The following is a 21,492-nucleotide window of genomic DNA, read 5'->3' on the forward strand; positions in this document are numbered from 1 at the left end:
GTCTGGGAGGAGAGTAAAAGTACTGGATGTAGGTCATTAAATCCTTTCAGAAGGTGTCAATCCTACACTTTTAATTGCTTCATTGGATGTCATAATCAAGTATTCCTACCATATAACTTTGAAATCCTATATTTATTCAAGCTAATTTACAATAGACTTATGAAAATTTCTGGTCCTAAACAGTGACATCCAAGCTTCTCATTCAACATCTTGCAAGGTACAATGATTGATTTTCACACCACAATGAGAAGCCTGGTCTGATTGTAGAGCCCATGACTGTGAGCTCTCAAATTGTGAACACTGAGTCTGTGTGATGTCCTTAAGTCCACTACCCAGCTCTAATGTGTACCAGACTCCCATTAGAGAAAGTAAATGCAGCTGGGCTGACCAAATTATTCATATGCTGTGGTCACAGAAACAGGTGAGCTCTACTTCAGGCTCAAAAGGAGAACTACATTTTTGACAGGAAAAGCATTAAGATACAACCTAAACAACAATAGATGAAAAACTGATGCAAAACAAGAGTTTATTCTAAAATGGTTTTAATTTCTCATGAAGACGGTAACAACGGTCAGAACAAAATCAAACTGGTACGACCCTGTGATCATATGAACACATGTAACCAGTTTTAACATGCATTAGTTCATTCAACAATCATCAGAAATTTGTTTTAGTGATTCAGGCACACAAACCGAGGTTCAGCTCATCATGCTATTTTTCATGCTCGGAAGGAAGGAAGGTAACGTAATAACCAATGACCACATTTACGTGACACACACACACAACTTAAAAGAGACCAGGATACTTTGTACAACAAGCACACAAAAGATAGAGCAAACAAAGTTTTCCAATAACAGTAAAATAATGTAAATAATAAATCACTTTTACAATTATCAATTTTTTTTAACCAAAATAAGGTATAATTCTGATATCAGTCCTAATAAAAGATAAATCACTAAATCTCTTCTTTAATTGACTGTGTGTCTTTTTCTTTTCTGTCAGCTTTATTTTCTTCATCTTTGTCTTTCTTGCGTTTGTGTTCATCACTCCGTGTTTTATGATCCTCAGCTTTAGACTTAGTTTCATCTTTGATTAGCATCGTGTTCAAGCTATTCAATGCACTCATTACTTGTGACCTGCAATGAATATGACACAAAACCCCTATTAAATTGGACATTAAAAAGCAACAAAAATCTTACTAATTTATAAACGTATCAATTGGACAAAATTAATTTACTTACAGGCTTAGATATTAAAAACTTTTTATATAGGCCTACTGTTAACATTTAAATAACGTAAAGGTGTTAAAAGAATTTACTTGGTTTCATTGGCGGTACGCAGCCAGTCTTTATTTAAAGTTTCTGCAGCACTATACAGTGATTTCTCTTTTTCCAATTCACTGCGGACTTTGCGCAAGTCGTGCTGTAGTTTAGAACTTGTGGTTTCCTCCTCCGTCAGATTTGTCTTAACAGTTTCTACATGAAGGAAATTTTGATTGACAATTTATTTTAGATAATAGAAAAATAAAAAAGCCAGCTTTTGTAATTCTTATTGTTAGTCCTAATAGAAAGTTGTCTTTTATTTTAACATTATATTAATATTTTATTATATTAACATACTTGATTTTAGCCCGTCAGTTATTTTAACTTTTTTCATTTTCTTAAATCCTTCCACAATTTTAAATTATTTTAAATTATTTTAAATTCACCAACTAGATAAATGTGTTTGCTGTCTTACTTAGTTCATCTGTTAGTTCTTGCATATTTTTCTCCAAAGCTGTTCTAGACTTTTCACTTCTATCCAAGCGTTGCATCAAAGATTCAATATCCAGCAGAGCACCTTTGTAGTAAACAAAATTAGGATTTTCTCCATCAGTGGCAGCCGATGATGCACCCCCGTGGTTCAGTGAATCTGTTTTAACACCTGATAGTTCCAGCAACTTGCGAAGACTTTCTTTGTTACCTAACAATAAGAAGCAGTTTACAAATTCAAATTTTAAATAAAATTCTATTCTAAGAATTTCAAGTGGATAATATAATCTAGTAATCAGGTTTTTCTCTCTAAACATTACTGTTAAGGTTATGATTAAGGTAGCTATACTAGCCAAAAATAGCTTAGATACACTGCATGCTTGAATGAATAAAAATTCAAGGGAATGATTAAAAGATTGTAAAGAAACGTAACATTATTGGTTTGATGTTTAGAAACCAATGTGATCAATAATACCATGAAGACATTGCAGGTTTGTATTCTAAACATAAACTATATATTTATGCTTGAATTAAATTTTTTATAACTATCATTATCATAATTCCTTTATATAATTTGGATGATGTAAGTTATGGGGTTCATTTTGTACACATTTAGCTGTACCAGTTTCTGATTTTAATTTAGTAGCATAATAAATAGAGAGAGAGATTACCTTTAGCCAGCTGCTCAGGGTTGGTCTGAATACTCTCCTCATCATCACGTTTTACAGGTACATTATTTTCATCCACCTCACAATCTGTTAACCTCCTATAATGAAACGCATCTTTCTGTAATATTCTTTGGAGTAGTTTTTTAATCTGTGAAAGAAAAATATCATAGATCATTAATATAATCAAGAATAATAGGCCTATGAAAAAAATTATAAATAGAGATTGAATAAATATTTTTTTAAAAAGGCATTAAAATAATTATTACTTAATACTATACCTTTAAATATTACAGGAGTGTTGGGCAAATAAAAATGTGATATAAAATGTTATACTTACTTGTGCTCGTGACAACTTGAGACCTAAAGTGTGAATTATATCTTCTGTGTCTTTATCTGTGAGGTAACCACAGTGGTTTTGGTCAAAGTAGGAAAAGGCCAACAGAAGTTGTGGCTCTACAGTTTTCTTTTGTTTTTCCTCATCTTTCTTTTTCTTTTTATCTTTGTCTTCTAAAAAAATAAAGAGGAATAATTATCAAAAATATAGAATCAAATAAATAAATAAAAGTAATCATACTAATAAAAGGATCTGAAGGAAAAAAAAATTACCTTTGTCTCTTCTATCCTCATCATCTTTATTCTGAAATATTGGTTGGTTTTTCATTTTAAAAAAATGAAAATGACTGGCAATTATCTTTTTATTACATTAACACAAATTAATAATTTCAATAAAAAAATCTAGTATTTAAATAAGTTAATTACCAACATTAGACATGAAAAAAGTAACAAGATAACAATTAAGTTACTTAATTTTTAATACCAAGTATTTAATATTTTAAAAAAAGCTTTTTAAACAAATCAAAATTTAAGTTTTTAGCCATTTACTTCATAATAAAGCCAAAGGAAAACAATTATTTTTTTCAAATTTTACATTTGTCATATAACGGCATCACTTAAGTATATTTTTTTAATGAAATAACAAGAAACAAGAGAGCATGAGAGAGCTGTATAGCACACCTCATCATCTTTATCCCCATTATAACTGTTCTCATCAGTGGCATCATCCCTGTCTCGCTTGTCCTCCCTGTCATCCTATACAAGTGCTTTATGTGTTAGTGTCAAAATTAAACAAACAAAACAAATCCTACACAAGTACTTTATGTGTTAGTACCATCATTAAATAAACAAAACAAATCATCCAACAAAAAAGTACTGTATGTGTTAGTGCCAATATTAAATAAAATAAATTTCACTTTAAAAACTAACATAATTCATTAATGTTAGTACCAACATGTAAAAATATAATCATCAAACAAACTGTCATTAACTATTAAAACATTTTAAATGAAAATATATTTACTCTATCGTCCGATCTCTTTCTCTTTGGGCTAGGTTCCTGCAAACAGATTACAATCTATAAGGACTGCATAATACTTTTTCAGCAGTAATAAGACAATACATTTTTCTTGTTAATGTGTTGGCTTTTTTTTTTTATCTGATATTTTGATGTTCTGGGAATCTACTACTATCTAGAAAAAAGTAAAGTTTTTTTAGACCTTAGTGTCAAAGTGGCAGATACATTAGAGTTCATCTGTTTCTGAGACTTATTAAGGGATAGTGTGGTTTTATGCCCAGCTTCCTTTCTCTAACATAAGGTACCCATCAGAATTTGAATTTTTATGGCTTTAAATCTAATCTGAACTCAACACTCTCAATTTAGAAGCACGAGCTCTATCAACTGACTATGCTGCCTTACTAATATAGTTAAAGATCTGGCAGATGAGCAGATGATTATGGGCCAATTTCCACAAAACCAACAAAACTATTTACATTACAATTACATTTTAACAAGTAAATGTTCAATAAGGAATCTAACTAGTATAAAACAAGTACAAATGTAACAATCATTTGTTAATGTTTGCCTGGAACCTGTGATACTGTTCCTCAGAGTTGCAATGCTTTTCAAAAAACTTTTCAATATTAAAACTAATAAAAGCAACCTTACATCATGTTTGTCTTTGTTATTCTTTTTACTGTCTCTTCCATCTTTCTCATCTCGTTTATCCTTTTCTTCTTTTTTCTCATCCTTCTCTTTTTTCTCCTCTTTCTTCTTATCTTCTTCCTTGCGTGTGGGTGCACAGACAATGGATTTATAGATTTGAAAACCAAAGTCCCTCATCAGCATCTCATTAAAAAGCTCAGCAAACAGTGAAACCTAACAAGAAAAAAGTAAAAATGCTTTAAGCTGTCAGAACTACACTAAATAAAAAGCTCAGCAACCCCAAAAACGTCTAACGAAAATGTAAAAGATGTTCCTACAGTAAGAAACGCACTGAACAAGGAAATTTTTAGTAATAAATAGTGTACAGATTGTGTAATTGATGGTGTTTATAATATCATCATTACCATTACCATTACAACCCTACCTCAAATGAGTGCTCTTTGTTATCTTCAGGTCTGTAGTCCAATAACAGACTGAGAGACATGACCGAACAATCAAACTTGCCGCCCTTGGCAGTTGGTGAAGGATGAACCAATACAGATGGTGTCTCGGGCAATTTGTAGCGTCTTTCCAAAACAGCTTTCTCTCTCTTCTCTTTTCTCTGCTGCTCTTCTTCCTAATGAAAATAAAAATTTTAGACATTAACATTTCAGCTATCAACATAGCTATCAACACATTTTGAAATTGACAAATTATTACTTGAATTATGCCTACAGATAGTGTAAGAAACCTTAATTAGACCACTTAGCTAATAAACAGGAAAACAAAATAAGCAGTAGCAGATATTTAATGAGAAAAATAGTGCAATGGCTTTAGAGATGTGATCAAAATGGCAACAAAAAGTGTCCCAAATAAAAAAAAATAGCAAAGGAAAAAGCAAGCAAGATAAAAACAATTAAAGATTGGTAGACTTACCTCTTTCTTTTTACTTTCACTTTTCTCTTCCTCATCAGATTCATTTTCCTCTTCAACTTTAGCAGCTTCCTCTTCCTGCTAAAATATAAAATAGAAATTCTTCATTAACCTTCATAAAAGACTTTTTTTTTATTTCTTGAATTTCAAATATTTTTCTTTACATGAAAAATATACAATTTCTTTAGTACAGTTTACAAAAAGAGTCTACAATTACAGACACTGTACTAGAACAATTCTTACTGCAGCTTTTTCAGCCTCCATTTCCTTATCTTCCTGCTCCTTGTCCTGTTCTGCTTTCAGTATTTTTGTAAGTCGGGCAATGAGCTGAGATTTCAGTCCCTTGGGGCTAATATTTCTTAGCTCGAGCTCACGTCGCAGGTCCCCCACCTGAAACAACAACACGCAAACTTGAACTACACCACCACATCTTAGGTAAATGAAAATAATTTCCAATAAAGTGTCCTCTAAGTTGACAAGGAGCTAAGGCAAGCAAGTAGGTTAGGCAAGTCCCAGGGAGACAAACCTTCATCACTTTGGGATCAAGGGTTGAAAAGTGTGATGGTTCAGCTTTGTCTTCAGCTGTCTGTTCTTCACTCTCCTCTTCTTCCTACAGATAAAACCCGTAAAGTGTTAGTGTCATCAGCAACAATGTTCCCAAGTGTTGGGGTAAAGTCTGCAATCTTAACCTTTCTACTAAACGCTGACCACCAGGGTATCTCCTCATCAAGTTACGACATAAGATTTTAGACTGAGACAATTCATTGATACAACTACAATCAATTATGGAGACTGAATAAAAAGTCATAGTAATAAAAAAAAAATACAATGTCTTGCAGTGGAGCCATAGTTAAAGCTAAATCATGTAATAAAACAGTTGCACTGCCAACGGTAGTTCTGGAGCTAAATTTCTGCTTTCTACTGACTCAAAATTAGCTTGAAAAAAGTACAGAAAAAGTATTTTGTTTAAAAAAAAAAAAGATGCAAAGAGACGTAGCAAGATAGACTTTTAAAAATACTCCCATGTCCCATGTTTTAGAGATGTTCAGAGTGGTACATGAACCCAAGGGCCACGTCAAGCTATCTGTGAATCTATAATAGGGGACAGACATAATTTTAGTATGATAAACAGTGCCTGTTGCTGAGCAGCTTCAGGGTTGAGCTTCAGCTGCAGCTGCTTCTGATAAGCCGCCTGGAGGGAATTCCACTCCAGACGGGTGGGGTTGCAAGTCCAGACATCTGGTAAGAAAATGACCACAGTTTCCACCCGGGCAGGCTGCACCCGGTCTTTGTGTTTACTCTCTGGTCGGAAGTAGCGGATCTCTGCAAAGCGGTACCTGCCAACAGATAGATATGGATGGCAAAAGGGGATTTGAGGAAAGGTGCTGATGTAATGCCTCAGGAACACTCAGGTATGACATGTAAAACAGACATCCAGTCAGAAGCTAATGAGATAAACTAACAAGGCTAGCAACACAACTGGTAAAAAGCTCTTGTTGGGTAGTAATAGAAGACAAATATAAATATATATAAATATATATGTATGACTTCTCCCTAAATAGGTAATATTCAAGACTAAAACAAAAAAAAATGACAACATTGAAAATGTTACATACAATAATCACTTTTCTTCCCATAAGAGTGAATGAAAAACCTTTTAGAGAGAGCACATTAAGGGGACATAATACAAGTACATTTGTAATTGCCTACCATTGAGTACAGGAGCTGAGGTCAATGCCAGTCAGGGCTTTAGTTGTTCTGATGGCAGTCTTGATGAGAACCAGGGGGTTGGTGTGAGGGTTGGGTCCATCCAGGGATGGTGACCACGGGCCGCCAATAGCCATGGGTTCATTCTTGCCACGGGTTCCTACAAGGAACTGTAGCAGCCTAGTTGGATGCTGAAAGTTTTCCATGGCATCAGGGAGATCCTCAGCCAGACAGCAAGATTTCTTGTACAGCTCATCTTCAGAGGGGCTGGCCAGTAGCATCACCTGCACAAAAATAGTAGAACAATATCTTTCAATTCTATCATGTCAAGACACCATTTTATGTAGAGTTTGTAAAATTTATGATTTATAAAAATGTCAATACATCAATTCCCAATAATACTTTAAAATGATACTTTTTAATAATTTTAAAAAAGTACATATTCTGATATAAATCAGATATAAACAGGAATTTTTAGTTACACAACCAAGCAGTAATATATTTAGTGATTAATTTATTAGCTATCCATTAAAAACTAAATTATAATGCAGGAGAAAAAAAGTTTAAAAACTTCAAGTGTTTATGTTCATAATAATGTAACAACAGTTAAAAAACCATCATCTGTTAAACTAGTAGAGCATAAGATGTGATCGTTTTATTACCTTGGCACTGAAGAGATGATCAGCATCACTGGGCTCCAGGATGACAGTCTCTGTCCTGATACAGGGGACATCTTTGTGCATGACATGGAAATTACAGGACTGGCCTAGCGTGAAAGGACGGGTCAGTGGGAAATTCTCCACCCAGGAGAAGGAGGCATGAAAGAAATCACTAGGGATGTACAGGTTACTGTACTTGTTCTTCAAGGAGACGACACAGGCGTCTTGGCTGAAATAAACAGTCAAACAATCATGTAATTTGTTGGTTCAAAAACTTATTATTAAAAGTGCTAAATCTAAAACAATTCCGTATTCTTTCAAATTGTAGAATTAATCTAAAATATTAAGTTTTGGTAAATCAAATGTTAATGTAGCAATAAATCTAAAAATAAATACAGTACAATAAACAGGATACTGTTGAAATAACATGTTGCTTCAGGATCTCTAGGAAACACCAAAATAATTAAATAATTTAATATTGTACAATTAATCTGAAACCCTAAGTTTTAGTAAAGCAAATGAGTCTTACACATCCAATAGAATCTTTGGCACTTGAACCACATATCTTGGTGGTGGTCGAACGACTCTACGTTTAGGAGGGCTTCTGGGGCTACGTGCTCGAGATGGGGGAGACCGAGATCTTTTAGGGGGTGATCTGGATCGCTTGTTAACAGGAGAACGTGATCTCTTAAGTCTTGCTTCACGCCTTTCTCTCCTCTCTCTGTCTCTTCTTTCTCTTTCCTTTAAAGGCTCATTTCCTCCCCCTCCCATCCCCATCCCTCTCTGATCTTTGTTGGACATCATGTTCCTAGGGAGAGGGTCTCCCAACAGTCCTGGGCCCGTGTTTATACCAGAACGACCTCCAGAGTTGAACATGCCTGAAATTGTTTTTAAAAATATCTTTTTGTTACAAGAAGGCAAGTTTTAATATAACTTGTATATCATATTAAATACTAAAGATATTTTAATAAAAAGCAAATAAACCTTTTAAGGCTAAATGAATAAAGTATCATATGTATGTTGATGTCACAATACCAAAGTAAAGGAATAATGGAGTAGTGAAATGTTTAACTGGCTGAACTTTCCCTGATGTGTCTCATACCCTTCAGGGCAGGTGATATTGTGCCCTACACCCTCAACCCATGAACCAAACTCAAGATTAGCAAGTGAGTGCTTCACACATTAAACACAACAGTTCCACAATAGTTATGTCCTAAGGATTACATTAGCGCTAAGCACCACACAAACAACTCCAACCAACCTGCGGCAGGGAACTTGTTTAGTCCAGTCATCAGAGGTGGTGGACCTGGAGGGTTACTTAACAAACCCTGACCACCAGAGAGCCCAGCTATTCCAGCCATCATACCTGAGGTTCCCATCAGACCAATGGCCTGTTGCTGTATTGCTTTTAGCTGTTGCTGTTGTTGCTGCTGCTGTTGTTGGTGCTGCTGCTGCAGGGCCAACATCTGGTTGCTGCCCATAGCATCAGGCTTTGGATTTTTAAAATACAATAACTACAAAACTCTATACATCTAAATGCTAATTATGCTTCATTTTTAAATTATCTTTAATATCCCATTTTAAGTTAGTAAAAAACATCTGTTACAAAAGCTGACTATATCTCTTATACATTTAGTAAAAGAGGATAAAATAAACAATAACAGTAATAAAATTATATCAACACACCAGTGATATGACCCTTGTGGCATTCCATTTGAATGGCATGTTAGCATTGTAAGATGCCTCTACTAAGACTTTGTCCCCAACTTTGGGGATCATTCCTTTCACACAACTGCAAACAGTTTCAAAAACATTTGATATAACACAGATATAAGGTGACAGTAGGGGTAAAACTTATCATTAAATTGTCTTATTTACCAAATCTTAAAAATCAGAAAGAATATCTTCAAGCAAACTAGAAACATTTTATTGGGGCAGGTGAATGAGAGCTCAATGGCCTCGGCATATGAAGGGATAGTGTAGTCAGCACCATGCCCAGCCTTTGTTTCCCTGATGTGATTCAGAGCTGGGTGGACTCAGGTACGTCCTGCAGTCAAGAGCCCAAACCAAGATCCAAACTCGAGACCTTCAGGCTAAATTCTCTACCATTCGACCTCACCGGTTATCTGGGTATATTTTATTTCAACTCCATGCAAGATTTACAGTACAGTGCTTTTCTATTCAAACAGATAATCTATCCATTATATCTTTAGCCTTCCATAACTGATAATGACACCAAAACCAAAAATCTAGTCCTACTTCTAGGATATCCTAGGCATGGTCATACGGTATAGCATTGACTGCTCACCTCAGAATCTCTTAGCACGTCCCTGCGTCCACTCAGCTTTGATGGGTGCCTGACTTACATAAGAGAAAGTAAAGGTGGCTGTGCATAGTGCTGACCACACTATCTATTTATTGGCCGAGATCACAAAAACAGGTGAGCCCTACTATACTTCACTTGCCCCATGGACTGTCAGGTTTGAAAGAAAACTTAACTAAGATAAGAGCACTTGTTTCAAGCTTTTACTAGAGGACGGACATTATTAAAGAAATGTATCAAAAAGCAGAGGTTTTTTATTTACCTGACTTGAAAGAAAACCTCTTCATCTACAAAACCAAAGTTTTCATGCATCTTGGTGACACTACCAGTAAATATTCTCTGTTTCTGGTTAGGCACAGCCCCTGAGTTACCTTGTGGTTTAATTGGGTAGCTAACAGCTCCAACCTACAGAAAAACAATTGTACACATTATATATAAGTGTATACAAAAATAAAGATACTTTATATAAGTTTGGAATTAACTTGAAAAATAATTTGTAATTATTTCTACCTGTGGGTTACTTCCAGCCAAAGCAGATGTAAGAGCAAGACTTGGCTGTGGGAGTAGTGCCCCCTGTGCGGCTTGAAGATTTGCCTAAACATAAAATTATTATTTCAAATTCAGCTAACTTATCTTTTGTTTTAGCATAACTGACACAACAATAAAAAATTAATTAATTAGTAAACATTAAAAACTGAATTTGGAAATCAAAAATGCTTCTGAGCCAAACTAACCTTAAAAATCAGATGAACTTGGAAAACTTAGTTACTATACTTTAACAAATTAAATGGATCCTAAAGTTATATTACTTGATAATACTAAAATACTTTTATTGATATCAACTTTAACTGCAACTATCAGCTGCTATTTTTAATCGGGTGGAGAAAAATATAACAATAAAAACAAAAATAAATAGACAACTCTTACCGCTGTGGTCAACTGCTGCTGAGTAAACTGTGTCTGTGTTTGATTGTAAGGGTAGGTAACATTTGCCTGCATCATACCAGCAGCGCCTTGGTTGCTGTAATCTGAGAGAAAATAAAACAAGAACAATGGGAAATTGAAACCATCAGACTCTTTGCTAAATCAAACAATCATTTAAAATCGATAACATAACTTTTTGTTTTTTAACTGCTGAGAAATTTTCACTAGGTCTTTAAAGAGTCCTATTGATACACAAAGAACACTAAAACTTAGCATCTGGTCTTGTTATATTTATTAAACCAAATGTCTTTGCCTAGCTATGAAGTTTGTTCTAAACCAACCCTCCCTCTCACACACTGTTAGCAATACCGCTAGGAAAAAAAAAGAATATAAATTACATATGATACAGTGTGATAAACCATCATACTACAGACCTTCTAGAATTTTCATAAGAACATTTAGGTTAGGTAAGCTAAGAGAGAAGATATGGATAGCAAGAAACAACAGATTTTAACAACCACATGTACACAACACAAGCACTAACAAAACATACCTTGCCTTGCCCATGGTGGATTTTTATTACCACCGTACTGGTTGCTCATTGCTGGTTATTTCTTTTATTTCTGAAAACATAAATAACAGTATAAAATAAAGAGACACTAGCTTTAGTAAATACTAATAATACTTGCAACACATCTAGAGAAATGATAGAATTGTTTTCCTAATTTTAAATCAAAATCACACAATTGATATTAATTTATTTTTATAATGCCAAGTGGTTTCTGTTATCCTGCTGTTGATAAAAATAAATATGATGGTAACAGCAGTGAGGTATATCTGCTAAGTATCTATATATATAATTCTCTTCTGGGAGACGCTAGAAAACAAGCTGTAAACGCTTGACATTTCCATTTTGCTTAGGGGCCTGGTGGTTTAGTCCTACTCATTTTCCAGTATCGCTAAAACTAAAAGCTGTAACTTTCTAATGTGTGTCTTGGAGTTTGTATGATATGAGTAAATAAATCTATGTCATCAGCAAATTCTAAGTCTTCCTGTTTTTGTGTCAGGGTCCATTAGATTCTTTACCAGTGTCTGATACTACTGATACTTGGTTACTATTACTACTTATTACTTTAACTACTAAGATCTAGATCTAGCTAGATCTGATCTACTTCTTAGTCTTTTAGTTTAGTTTTACTTTTACATTTTAGTCTTACTTACTCTAAATCCTAGAATAGATAGATAGTTATTTAGTTAGTAGTTAGTAAGTTAGAATTTAGTTAGATACTACTTTACTTACTAATACTTACTTACTACTTACTACTACTAGATCTAGATTTAGAATTTTAGATCTAGATCTGGAAATTATAGTATCTAGTCTAGTAATCTAGAGCAGGGGTCTCCAAACTACGGCCCGCGGGCCGGATGCGGCCCGCGAGGTCCTCTCATCCGGCCCGCTGAGATTTTTTTGTCCACGGAAAAACGTTTGTTGGTGCTGGCTGAGGAACTTAGCCCAGAAAAATCAAAGACATGCCTGGAAGAAACTGGCCCCAGAACTGAAATTTGATAGTTAATGCGGCCCTCGGACTGAAAAGTTAGGAGACCCCTGATCTAGAGTCTACTACCAGCAGCACTTTCACTTGGAATGGTAGACCTAGATAGTAGCCTAGTAGTAAGTAGAAAGTTTCAAAGTAGGCCTAGGGCCTAGCTCACTTCACACTTCACTAAGTCACTGGCACTACTAGTCTAGAGTCTAGATCTACTAGTGTCAAGTTTACTTGAAGTTTAGTGTTACTACTGTACATAGTCAGTACACTCAGTCAACTCAGTGTAGCAGTAGCTGAGTGTACTACTCAGTGTAGTGTAGTTAAGTGTACACTAGTTGTAGTACAGCAGTAGTTAGACGTCTAGTACACTAGATCTAGTAGAAAGTCGGTATGACATGACAGTGTCAGTCAGTAATAGTCAGTATGACGAGTATGTTGTAAAATTGTGTGTAGGCCTAACTAAACAAAGTATGCCTATCTCTTTGCCTATGCAGAATGTACTATGTAGGTCTATGTAATATGTATAATTGTAATAAAATGCTGAATAAATATAGACCTAGTCTAGAAATCTAGACTAGATCTCTAGAATCTAAATTATAGGAGAGTTTTACGATGAAAAAATGTCATACTTGCTGAAAATACTTGCTACTCTTCTACACAAACTTTTTGTGTTGTTTTATCATTCGTTAAGCAGCACGTTACACAAAAATTGTTGGAATAGCATTTTGAAATTGTTAATAGGCTATTCCAGTGGTTCCCAAACTTTTTCAAGTGGCGACCCCCTTACATAAAAAGTAAGTGACCCGCCACCCCCATAGAATTAAAAAGCCAAAATTAGTATGGAAATTTATAAGCACTAAAAGAAGATTTTCTAGCAGACGTTCAATAGGATCTACTCTTGATAACTGTTTTAATACGATGAGTATAATTGCAAGCTATTTACTAAACATTCGCTGTTAAGTTTTTGTTAACGCCAACCTATGTCATTATCAACATTCAATTTATTTCTTAATTTTGTTTTTAATCGGAGAATAGTGTTGAAAATCTATTCTAGAAAAGTCAATCGATTTTACGATTGGGTATGAATGCTACACCAAAATTGTGCCTGCGGAATAATTCTGCAAATCAAAGAATTCATCTTGTAATTCATTGGGAAAGCTGGCAACATCAAGGGAAGAAGAGAATGGGTAAAGCGTCAATGCAGATTCTTCTTCTTTCAGCTCAGAGAAATAGCGCCTCAGTTCGTTTTCAAGAGATTCAATATGACCAGAATTCGCATCTTTCAAAATTTTAATTATCGCACAATCAGATTCATCTACCATACTGCAGAGTTTCTCAAATTTTCAATATTTCCAAAATTTATTTTGTTCATATCTGCTAGCTATGATACTCTCTCCAACTACTCTATGTCGTTTTAAGTATACCAAAAGGTCTTGTTTCCTTTGAACTTCCAAGAACAATTTTATTTCAGATATTTCAATTCAAAAACACGATTCACAAACAACATTTCGTTTGACAGCCAGCGTACTGTAGTGTAGAAAAGCAGAACCTCGTGATCTATATTAATGTCGTTGCTCAGTTTAATGAAGGCTCCAGATTTAATATATTTTGCGACTTTTACTAGCAATGGAGTCGGAAGCGTCTTGATGGCGAGGGCATACTGGTGAATCATGCAGTGTTTAGGGAGCTAAATCTTTTCTGTTTTCTGAAAGCCCGATTTTGACCTAAACATAGATGGCGCACCATCCGTACAAACCCCCACAGCCGTTTTGACCCATTTTAATCATCCAGTTTCAAAAAACGTATTTATTTTCTCCATGCTATCTTCACAAAATAGCAGCTCTTCTTTGCTATTATCTGAATGAATCTAGAAAAAGATAAGCAACTGCGAACATGAACTCACGTCTGAAAAGCAAACAATGGTGAAAGTTTGATTTCGTTAAAAATTTGTTATTTAACATCTCCGGACATGTCTACTATAAGCCGCTGAATAGTATTATTAGGCTGAGATATTTGCTGCATCTTTACTGCACTGGAATCCCCAAAAATTTACCTTACCATCTTCAACATGCAGCGTTTGATGAGATATTCTCCTATTGTGTTTTTTTTTTTTTTTTTTTTTTTTTGCTTGTCATTTTCTATCGTGACTTCATTTGATGCTATACATGTATGGGAATATAGTATATAGGGGTCGTCCATAAATGACGTCACACTCGTAGGGGAAGGGGGGTCCGTAATTTTGTGACGGTGTGTGATGAGGTGGAGGGGGGAGGGGTTCAGATGGTGCGACGTCACACTTTTGTATTATAAAATAGCAATGTTAGAAAACACGTTATTTCGCGTTTTAGAAAACTGTTTTAATAAATTGTAATAGGAATTGATTAAAATACTCTATTTTGACAGAGTTCAGACAATATTCTGGAAAAAAATATGGATGTTTTAAGGAAAATTCAACTGCAATTTTGAGGGGGGGGGGTTGTAGGCTGAGGTGTGACGTCATTTTAGGGGAAGGTCTGGCTTTATGTGACAATGTGTGACGGTGGGGAGGGGGAGGTAAAAATTGTCCAAAAAAGCGTGACGTCATTTATAGATGACCCCATATGCTTTTTTTGCCTTGGTGTCATCCCCCTAAATGGTGTGACTTTGGTGTCACCCGGTGCGGTCCGCACCCCCTGCCCCGCTCTCGCCACGCCTCTGGTTATATTGCTGACCACACTATCCCTTCATAGTTCACAGAAACAAGTGAACTCTAATTTATCTGCTGTCCCATGGACCGCCATTTTCGCAAAGGCTACTTTACCTATAGTTCCCACCAATAGAGATGCTGTAAATACGGCCCTCATTTCGCTTCCGCCGGCCTCCTTCAACATAGCCTCCCGACCAGAGTCGTAGCGGACTATGCATCATATATAATACTTCAACTATATGTGGGTGACACCATGAGGTGCCGCGTCGGGTTATACCCGATCTATCGACGCCACTGCTGCCGACAAAATTGTCCCTGTAAGTTTTAAGGGTAGAACATTTGCATTTATTTTTATGTTTTAAACCAGGGGTCTCCAAACATTTCAGTCCGAAGGCCGCATTAACTATCAAATTTCATGGGGGGGGGGGGGGCAGTTTCTTCCAGGCATGTCTTTGGTTTTTCTGGGCAAAGTTCCTCAGCCATCACCAACAAACGTTTTTTTTCCGTGGAAAAAAAGATCTCCGCGGGCCGGATGATACGACCTCGCGGGCCGCATCTGGCCCGCGGGCCGTAGTTTGGAGACCCCTGTTTTAAACTAATGATATGCTTTTACTGTTACACAAGCGTACAGTACGCGTTGCTACTGTTGGTTTCTTTTTCTGTTATAAAAAGATGTATCTACTTATATTGTCAGCAGTCCAGTGTAAATCCTTCCGCTTTAAGTTTGTGTAAACCCCCCCCCCCCCACGGGGGGGGGGGGGGGGGGCTTTTATGAGTGGTTTTTACCGGGCACTGACGTAAGCGTTTTAATTTTACTGTCACACAGTTGAGGTAGAAAACTGTTAAATCAGTGTGTAAAGCCTTGTCTCCGTATATTTTCTTAACTGTGACTGTATATAAATAAATAAATTGTAGCTTACCAACTTACAATGAGTTAAAAAATTATATCCCTTTTGGCACCCCATATGGACGACGCCCGCGATGCCCCCCCCCCCCCCCCAGCCTCTGTGACTAATTATTATTATTATTATGTAAACTATCAATCACTAAATTGTAGGCCTACTCATAGATCTTCTAGTTGAAAATGGAAAGTTTCTAATTACCTATCATTCGCTTGCCTGATATATAAAGAATGACACAATCTATTTCAAACTTTTTCATTTTTTTAAATTTATCATATATTTTTTAAACTATCTTTATTGCACCAACTGCTGTTTGTGTCCGCCCGCCCCCCCCCCCCCCCCCACCCCGCAAAATGTAGACCGCCCCCCCCCCCCCTCCCCCCGAAGACAGAAGTCTGGAAGAAACACTGGCTATGTATTTTGGGTAAACAGAAAAATAACAGAATGTGATAACAATAGGCTTATTTTATAAAATCCAGAAATATAGTAGATCTAGATCTAGGTCTATACAGTTTAGTTCTATCTATCTATTAGGCCTAAGTTGTAATGTGACTCATTTAAAGTAGATCTATATCATATCAACTATAGATCTATTTAATTTCTAAATTTCTTTTAAAAAGGAGATGCTTAGATATCATACTGAATTGAAATATCTATCTGAAAGTATAAATTTAGACACCGTGAATATAGATTTCTAGATCAAATAGACTACATTAGACTAGACATCCACTAGGTCTAGCTAGGCCTAAGAATTCATTTTCATCTTTAGACCCCAAAAAACCGAACCGGAAAACGATTCTGGCCGATTGGTTCATCCACTTCCTTTTCGTTGTTGTTCCGCCAGAGCAAGGTAATGAAATTTTTGAGGGTTTTTTTCAATCGCACATAATCCAATTAATCGGTGTAAAAATACTCTTCTATATTATACTTAATTATTTTACATAACTCTCTATTATCTATTTCGTTGTTGATTTTTCTAAGTTATATGATTACGCAGAATCTGTATTTTATTCGTGATTAAATCATATGAGGTTGAAATCGAGATTCTAGATCTAGGTGTAGTTTTTTTTAAAGTTACTTTCCATCCAACAACCTATCTAGATCACATAGAATTCTAGATGTTGTTCAGTTCTAGATCTAGGTAATTAGATGTAAGCCTCACTACTACTAGATCTAGATCTCTAGAATATAAATCTCGGTAAAACTCCATTTTTTTTAGCGTATTTTATTTCTCCGCTGCTTGTTTACCTCCAGTTGAGCGTATTTTATTATAACAACCGAAACACACCAAAACATTAGGAAAACACGATTCAGTTAGGCCTATTTGTATTGTATTTTTGTTTTAACAAATTAATAAAAATGAATTAAAAAAAACAAAGAGACTGACTTTGTTTTAGATTTTGTCTGATAATTTAGTTTTGTTAAAGTTAAAACTTGAGAAAAATCCAAATTTATAATATTGAATGTGCAATGTTCGTGTGTCAGAATTTTCATGGCAATGGGTGAAGTACGTAAACGTAACTCACAATTGCAAGGCGATTAAGTTTGTATTGTTACAAGTATCTCCCAGGCATGATACTATAAATAAACATTAATGAACTTACAATGACCCCAAAACTGAGGCCAACACAATTTCAAATAGCAATTGCCCGAGCTATGACGTATGCTGATAATTCAATGTCAATGTGAACTCACGGTGAACCCGCGACCGTGTAAGGATTTTTCTCCCGCTGACGATTACACAAGATTCGATATTTAATTGGAACAGTTCTAATGCTTTTTATGTTGTTTTTTTTTTTACCTTTTCTAATTAAAAATCACATTCATTAAAAAAGTAAGTAAATCTAGTGTTTTCCTGAAGTTTTTTGTGTGTTTCGGTTGTGTTTATAATACGCTCAACTGGAGGTGAACGTGAAGCTGGGAATAAAATACGCTAAAATGGAGGTTTACCTAAATCTCAACTTGTTGGCATGTCTAGAAATGTGTATTGGAATAATGAATAATCAATGTCAGAAAATTTGACTTGCAAAACAAGGCACCCCTTTTCATACGTTTTTAAGATCTGTGGTGTTATTGAACTTACTGGACACGTAGATCTAACTCATTAAAGTACAGTAACACATCCCAGGTTTGGATTAGTGATTACTGTGTACCAGATCCCAGTAGGCCTAATTTTGCGCCCGCTTTAAGATTGTTATTGTGGTATTATCTGACGTTAAAACATTATGATTAATACATAGACCTAGAATATTAATTTTTTTTAAATGTTGCTTGGTGAATGTCTATTTAGCAGTGATGATTAAATGGAACTTGCCCTCTCTTACATGTTGTATGGTGATAAGTTGCCTTTTTGTGTACTCATACCTGAGCTAAAAGACATTCTAAAACCGAAGTGACTACTCAGATTTTTCTCCCCAACATCTCCACTTAGTCAGCAAAAGATAGCTCTGCGCATGTGCAGTGACCTATGGTTAGGGATAGGTTTGGTGTTAGGGTTCTGTGGTTGTAAACACACGCATGCGCAATACCATCAAAAACATCTCCGCGATGGCAAGTTGTAGTTTCTTTACATTGCGCATGCATATCTTTTTCCGGCTAGCATCGGCCTTCTAAAACTTGAAGTTAGCATATCAATAAATAGGCCAAAATATTTTTTTAGTTTTTACTTGGTTCAAGATCATTACTTTTTATTTGGTTATGTAGGCCTAAACTTTTTATGATTGTTTTATCTAGGCCTATGTTTAAAATATATTACTATTAGCTATGATGACACGATGGAACTTGCCCTCTCTTACATGTTGTATGGTGAGAAGTTGCCTTATGTGTACTCAAGCCTGAGCTAATTTTCTATGTTCATATTTTCTAGTTTTAGCAAAGCTGACTTGGTACGAGATTTTATTTTTAGAATGGCATACTTCTGATATGGAAATTTGAGACTTTTAATTTAACATTGTTTAGTGCTGCTTGGTTTAATATATTTCAAGTCACAGCTGCAGTGTTCATAATTTCAAGTAACAATTAGCACCTTTGTGTCTTTTTCCTTAAGAAAAGAAAATGCTTTAAATTTTAGTTGGTCATACATTTTGTTAGTTATTCTTATAGGTTCTCCTTACATCCTGTTTTTGATAACTTTTAGTTTTAAAAAATTTAAGAAGTTGGTCAATTTTCAAGTTTTATTAGCAATGATGACACAGTGGAACTTGCCCTCTCTTACTTGCTGTGTGATGAGAAGTTGCCTTTTTGTGTACTCAAGCCTGAGCTAATAATCCATTTAAATCTGGCATTGTCAAAACTGCTCGATAGCTGTTCCCGTTCTTCTTGCATGCTAAATGTGTTTATTTTTTTACTTAAATAATCATTTAATTAGCAATGATGACACAATGGAACTTGCCCTCTCTTACTTGCTGTGTGATGAGAAGTTGCCTTTTTGTGTACTCAAGCCTGAGCTAATAATCCATTTAAATCTGGCATTGTCAAAACTGCTCGATAGCTGTTCCCATTCTTCTTGCATGCTAAATGTGTTTATTTTTTTACTTAAATAATCATTTAATTAGCAATGATGACACAATGGAACTTGCCCTCTCTTACTTGCTGTATGATGAGAAGTTGCCTTTATGTGTACTCAAGCCTGAGCTAATTCATGGTGATATTTAAGAATGCACTTTTTTTTTGTTGTACACATTTTTTTTTACCCCTGCTAATTATTTTGAAAAATAGCTACATAGTCATAGTGTTGCCACTAGATTTCTCTCTTCCCCCCCCCCCCCCCCCCCCCCCCATATAACCTTAAAATTATTATGATTTCCATTGCATTACATATTTTGAATTCCCAAATCTGGTCTGTCTATTGACTAATTTGGTTAGTTTAAAGTCGTGCTTTATATAAATCCTATGTGTTAAAGATATCTTCATTCCTGTATTGTTTAAATCACTGGCAAATAAAATAAAAACAGACTGACTCAAAATATGAGCATCAAAATATTTAATTAGCTATGATGACACAATGGAACTTGCCCTCTCTTACATGCTGTATGGTGAGAAGTTGCCTTTTTGTGTACTCAAGCCTGAGCTAATGTGAATTAGATGCATATTTTTTTACTATGCTATGTCTGTTATGGGGGGTGGGGGTTAGTGATCATCACTTTATTTCCCACCATAGAGCGTAAAAATTTAATAGGCTGTTGCATCAATCTTTTTATATTTTTAGTTAGTTTTTGTATATCATATAATGAAGGTGCTTCCATCCTGTTTATTTTTTTTTAACTTTTCAAGCATTTATTGATTTTTGCTTACCAAACATCTAAATTAGCAATGATGACACTATGGAACTTGCCCTCTCTTACATGCTGTATGGTGAGAAGTTGCCTTATGTGTACTCAAGCCTGAGCTAATGTGAATTAAACAGCATAATGAAATTTTGTATTTTGCTATGTCTGTTATATTGGGGAGTTAAGATTAACAATCCTTTCTTTTCCCTATAGAAGAAAAAAAATTAATAAGTTGCGCCACATTGTTTTTGTTTTAAAATCTGTCTATCTTAAAAATTTACCTGCTTCCGTCCTGTTCATTTTTATTTAAGCTTGTCATTTGCATTTATTGGTTTTGGCAAACACTACTTTATTTAGCTATGATGACACAATGGAACTTGCCCTCTCTTACATGTTGTATGGTGAGAAGTTGCCTTTTTGTGTACTCAAGCCTGAGCTAATCTTGCATCATATACAACTTTTTTTAAGAATAATACATTTAGTTAATAATTAATTTCCTTTTATTTTATTTCCCCAGGAACCACAATCATGGTGAGTTTAATTTTATATTTTAAAATTATTTTAATCCTTCTAATTTATAGTTGAACATCTTCTAATTTCTATGTTGTACTACTTTGTGACCTCTGAACTATTTGAACAATGTGTTCAGATTTTACTTGTTTTTCGTAATTCTTAAACTTGCTGTTATAGTTAATTGTTCTTTAGATTTTGTTTTTCAAAAATAAAATAAATTGAGATTACATCTGACTATATTTTAAAAAGCTGATTAAAAGTTTAAATCAAATAATAGCAATGGTGCATATTTAAGTTTTTCTAGCTTTGATTTGTCATTTGTTTGTAAATTATTGAATTATACTCAGACTAAGACAGCTTATTTGTATAATACTTTTTAAGTATATGTTTTGCATATGTTGCTAATGTTAGATCAGTTTAGTTATCATCCTTGTATTTTCTTTCTTCAGCCTAAACAAATCCAAGAAATAAAGGATTTCCTTTTAACAGCAAGGAGAAAAGATGCCAAGTGTAGGTTTATTTTAACAAATTTTTTGTGATAATTATTCTTAGTGTTCAGTCAAGCATATTGTTTAAAAAAAATTAAATATTGTTGCAGCTGTGAAAATCAAGAAGAACAAGGACAATGTGAAG

General features: G+C 34.9%; 1 protein-coding gene and 1 long non-coding RNA gene across 3 annotated transcripts; one reads left to right on the forward strand and one right to left on the reverse strand.

Annotated features, from left to right (window-relative positions):
* Nucleotides 1-531: 531 nt before the first annotated feature.
* Nucleotides 532-13,176, reverse strand: LOC131950013 (cell division cycle and apoptosis regulator protein 1). 2 transcript variants are annotated; one of them, XM_059312020.1, is made up of 24 exons: nucleotides 13,120-13,176; nucleotides 11,497-11,566; nucleotides 10,947-11,047; nucleotides 10,530-10,613; nucleotides 10,282-10,424; nucleotides 9,383-9,488; nucleotides 9,063-9,186; nucleotides 8,226-8,574; nucleotides 7,700-7,925; nucleotides 7,041-7,321; nucleotides 6,466-6,667; nucleotides 5,857-5,940; nucleotides 5,574-5,720; nucleotides 5,334-5,411; nucleotides 4,843-5,034; nucleotides 4,422-4,631; nucleotides 3,777-3,812; nucleotides 3,434-3,508; nucleotides 3,026-3,056; nucleotides 2,757-2,926; nucleotides 2,423-2,567; nucleotides 1,738-1,962; nucleotides 1,319-1,475; nucleotides 532-1,136 (listed from the first exon to the last, which is right to left on the reverse strand). In XM_059312020.1, exons 2-24 carry the CDS (start codon nucleotides 11,543-11,545, stop codon nucleotides 956-958), a joined length of 3,396 nt encoding a protein of 1,131 aa, XP_059168003.1. In that variant the 5' UTR covers nucleotides 11,546-11,566; nucleotides 13,120-13,176; the 3' UTR covers nucleotides 532-955. The 2 variants fall into 2 exon arrangements, with proteins under 2 accessions (XP_059168003.1, XP_059168002.1); XM_059312019.1 differs by having other exon boundaries at nucleotides 8,958-9,186.
* A 7,196-nt stretch (nucleotides 13,177-20,372) lies between these two features.
* On the forward strand, nucleotides 20,373-21,492 carry LOC131949999 (uncharacterized). The gene is made up of 3 exons (XR_009388271.1): nucleotides 20,373-20,877; nucleotides 21,309-21,369; nucleotides 21,458-21,492. It is a non-coding gene; the product is annotated as an uncharacterized LOC131949999 (long non-coding RNA).

Source organism: Physella acuta, unplaced genomic scaffold (genome assembly GCF_028476545.2).
Source record: "Physella acuta isolate Inbredline_101_S28 unplaced genomic scaffold, ASM2847654v3 ptg000727l, whole genome shotgun sequence".
Classification (NCBI taxonomy): Eukaryota; Metazoa; Mollusca; class Gastropoda; family Physidae; genus Physella; species Physella acuta.

Bases quoted from the DNA above. Each gene is read 5' to 3' on its own strand.
- LOC131950013 (XM_059312019.1), bottom strand. From the start codon at position 11,545: ATGAGCAACCAGTACGGTGGTAATAAAAATCCACCATGGGCAAGGCAA. The intron at 10,614-10,946 runs GTAAGAGTTGTC...TTTTATGTTTAG, and splicing joins AGCAGCAGTTGACCACAGCG to GCAAATCTTCAAGCCGCACA. The intron at 6,668-7,040 runs GTAGGCAATTAC...ATCTGTTGGCAG, and splicing joins CTCAGCTCCTGTACTCAATG to GTACCGCTTTGCAGAGATCC.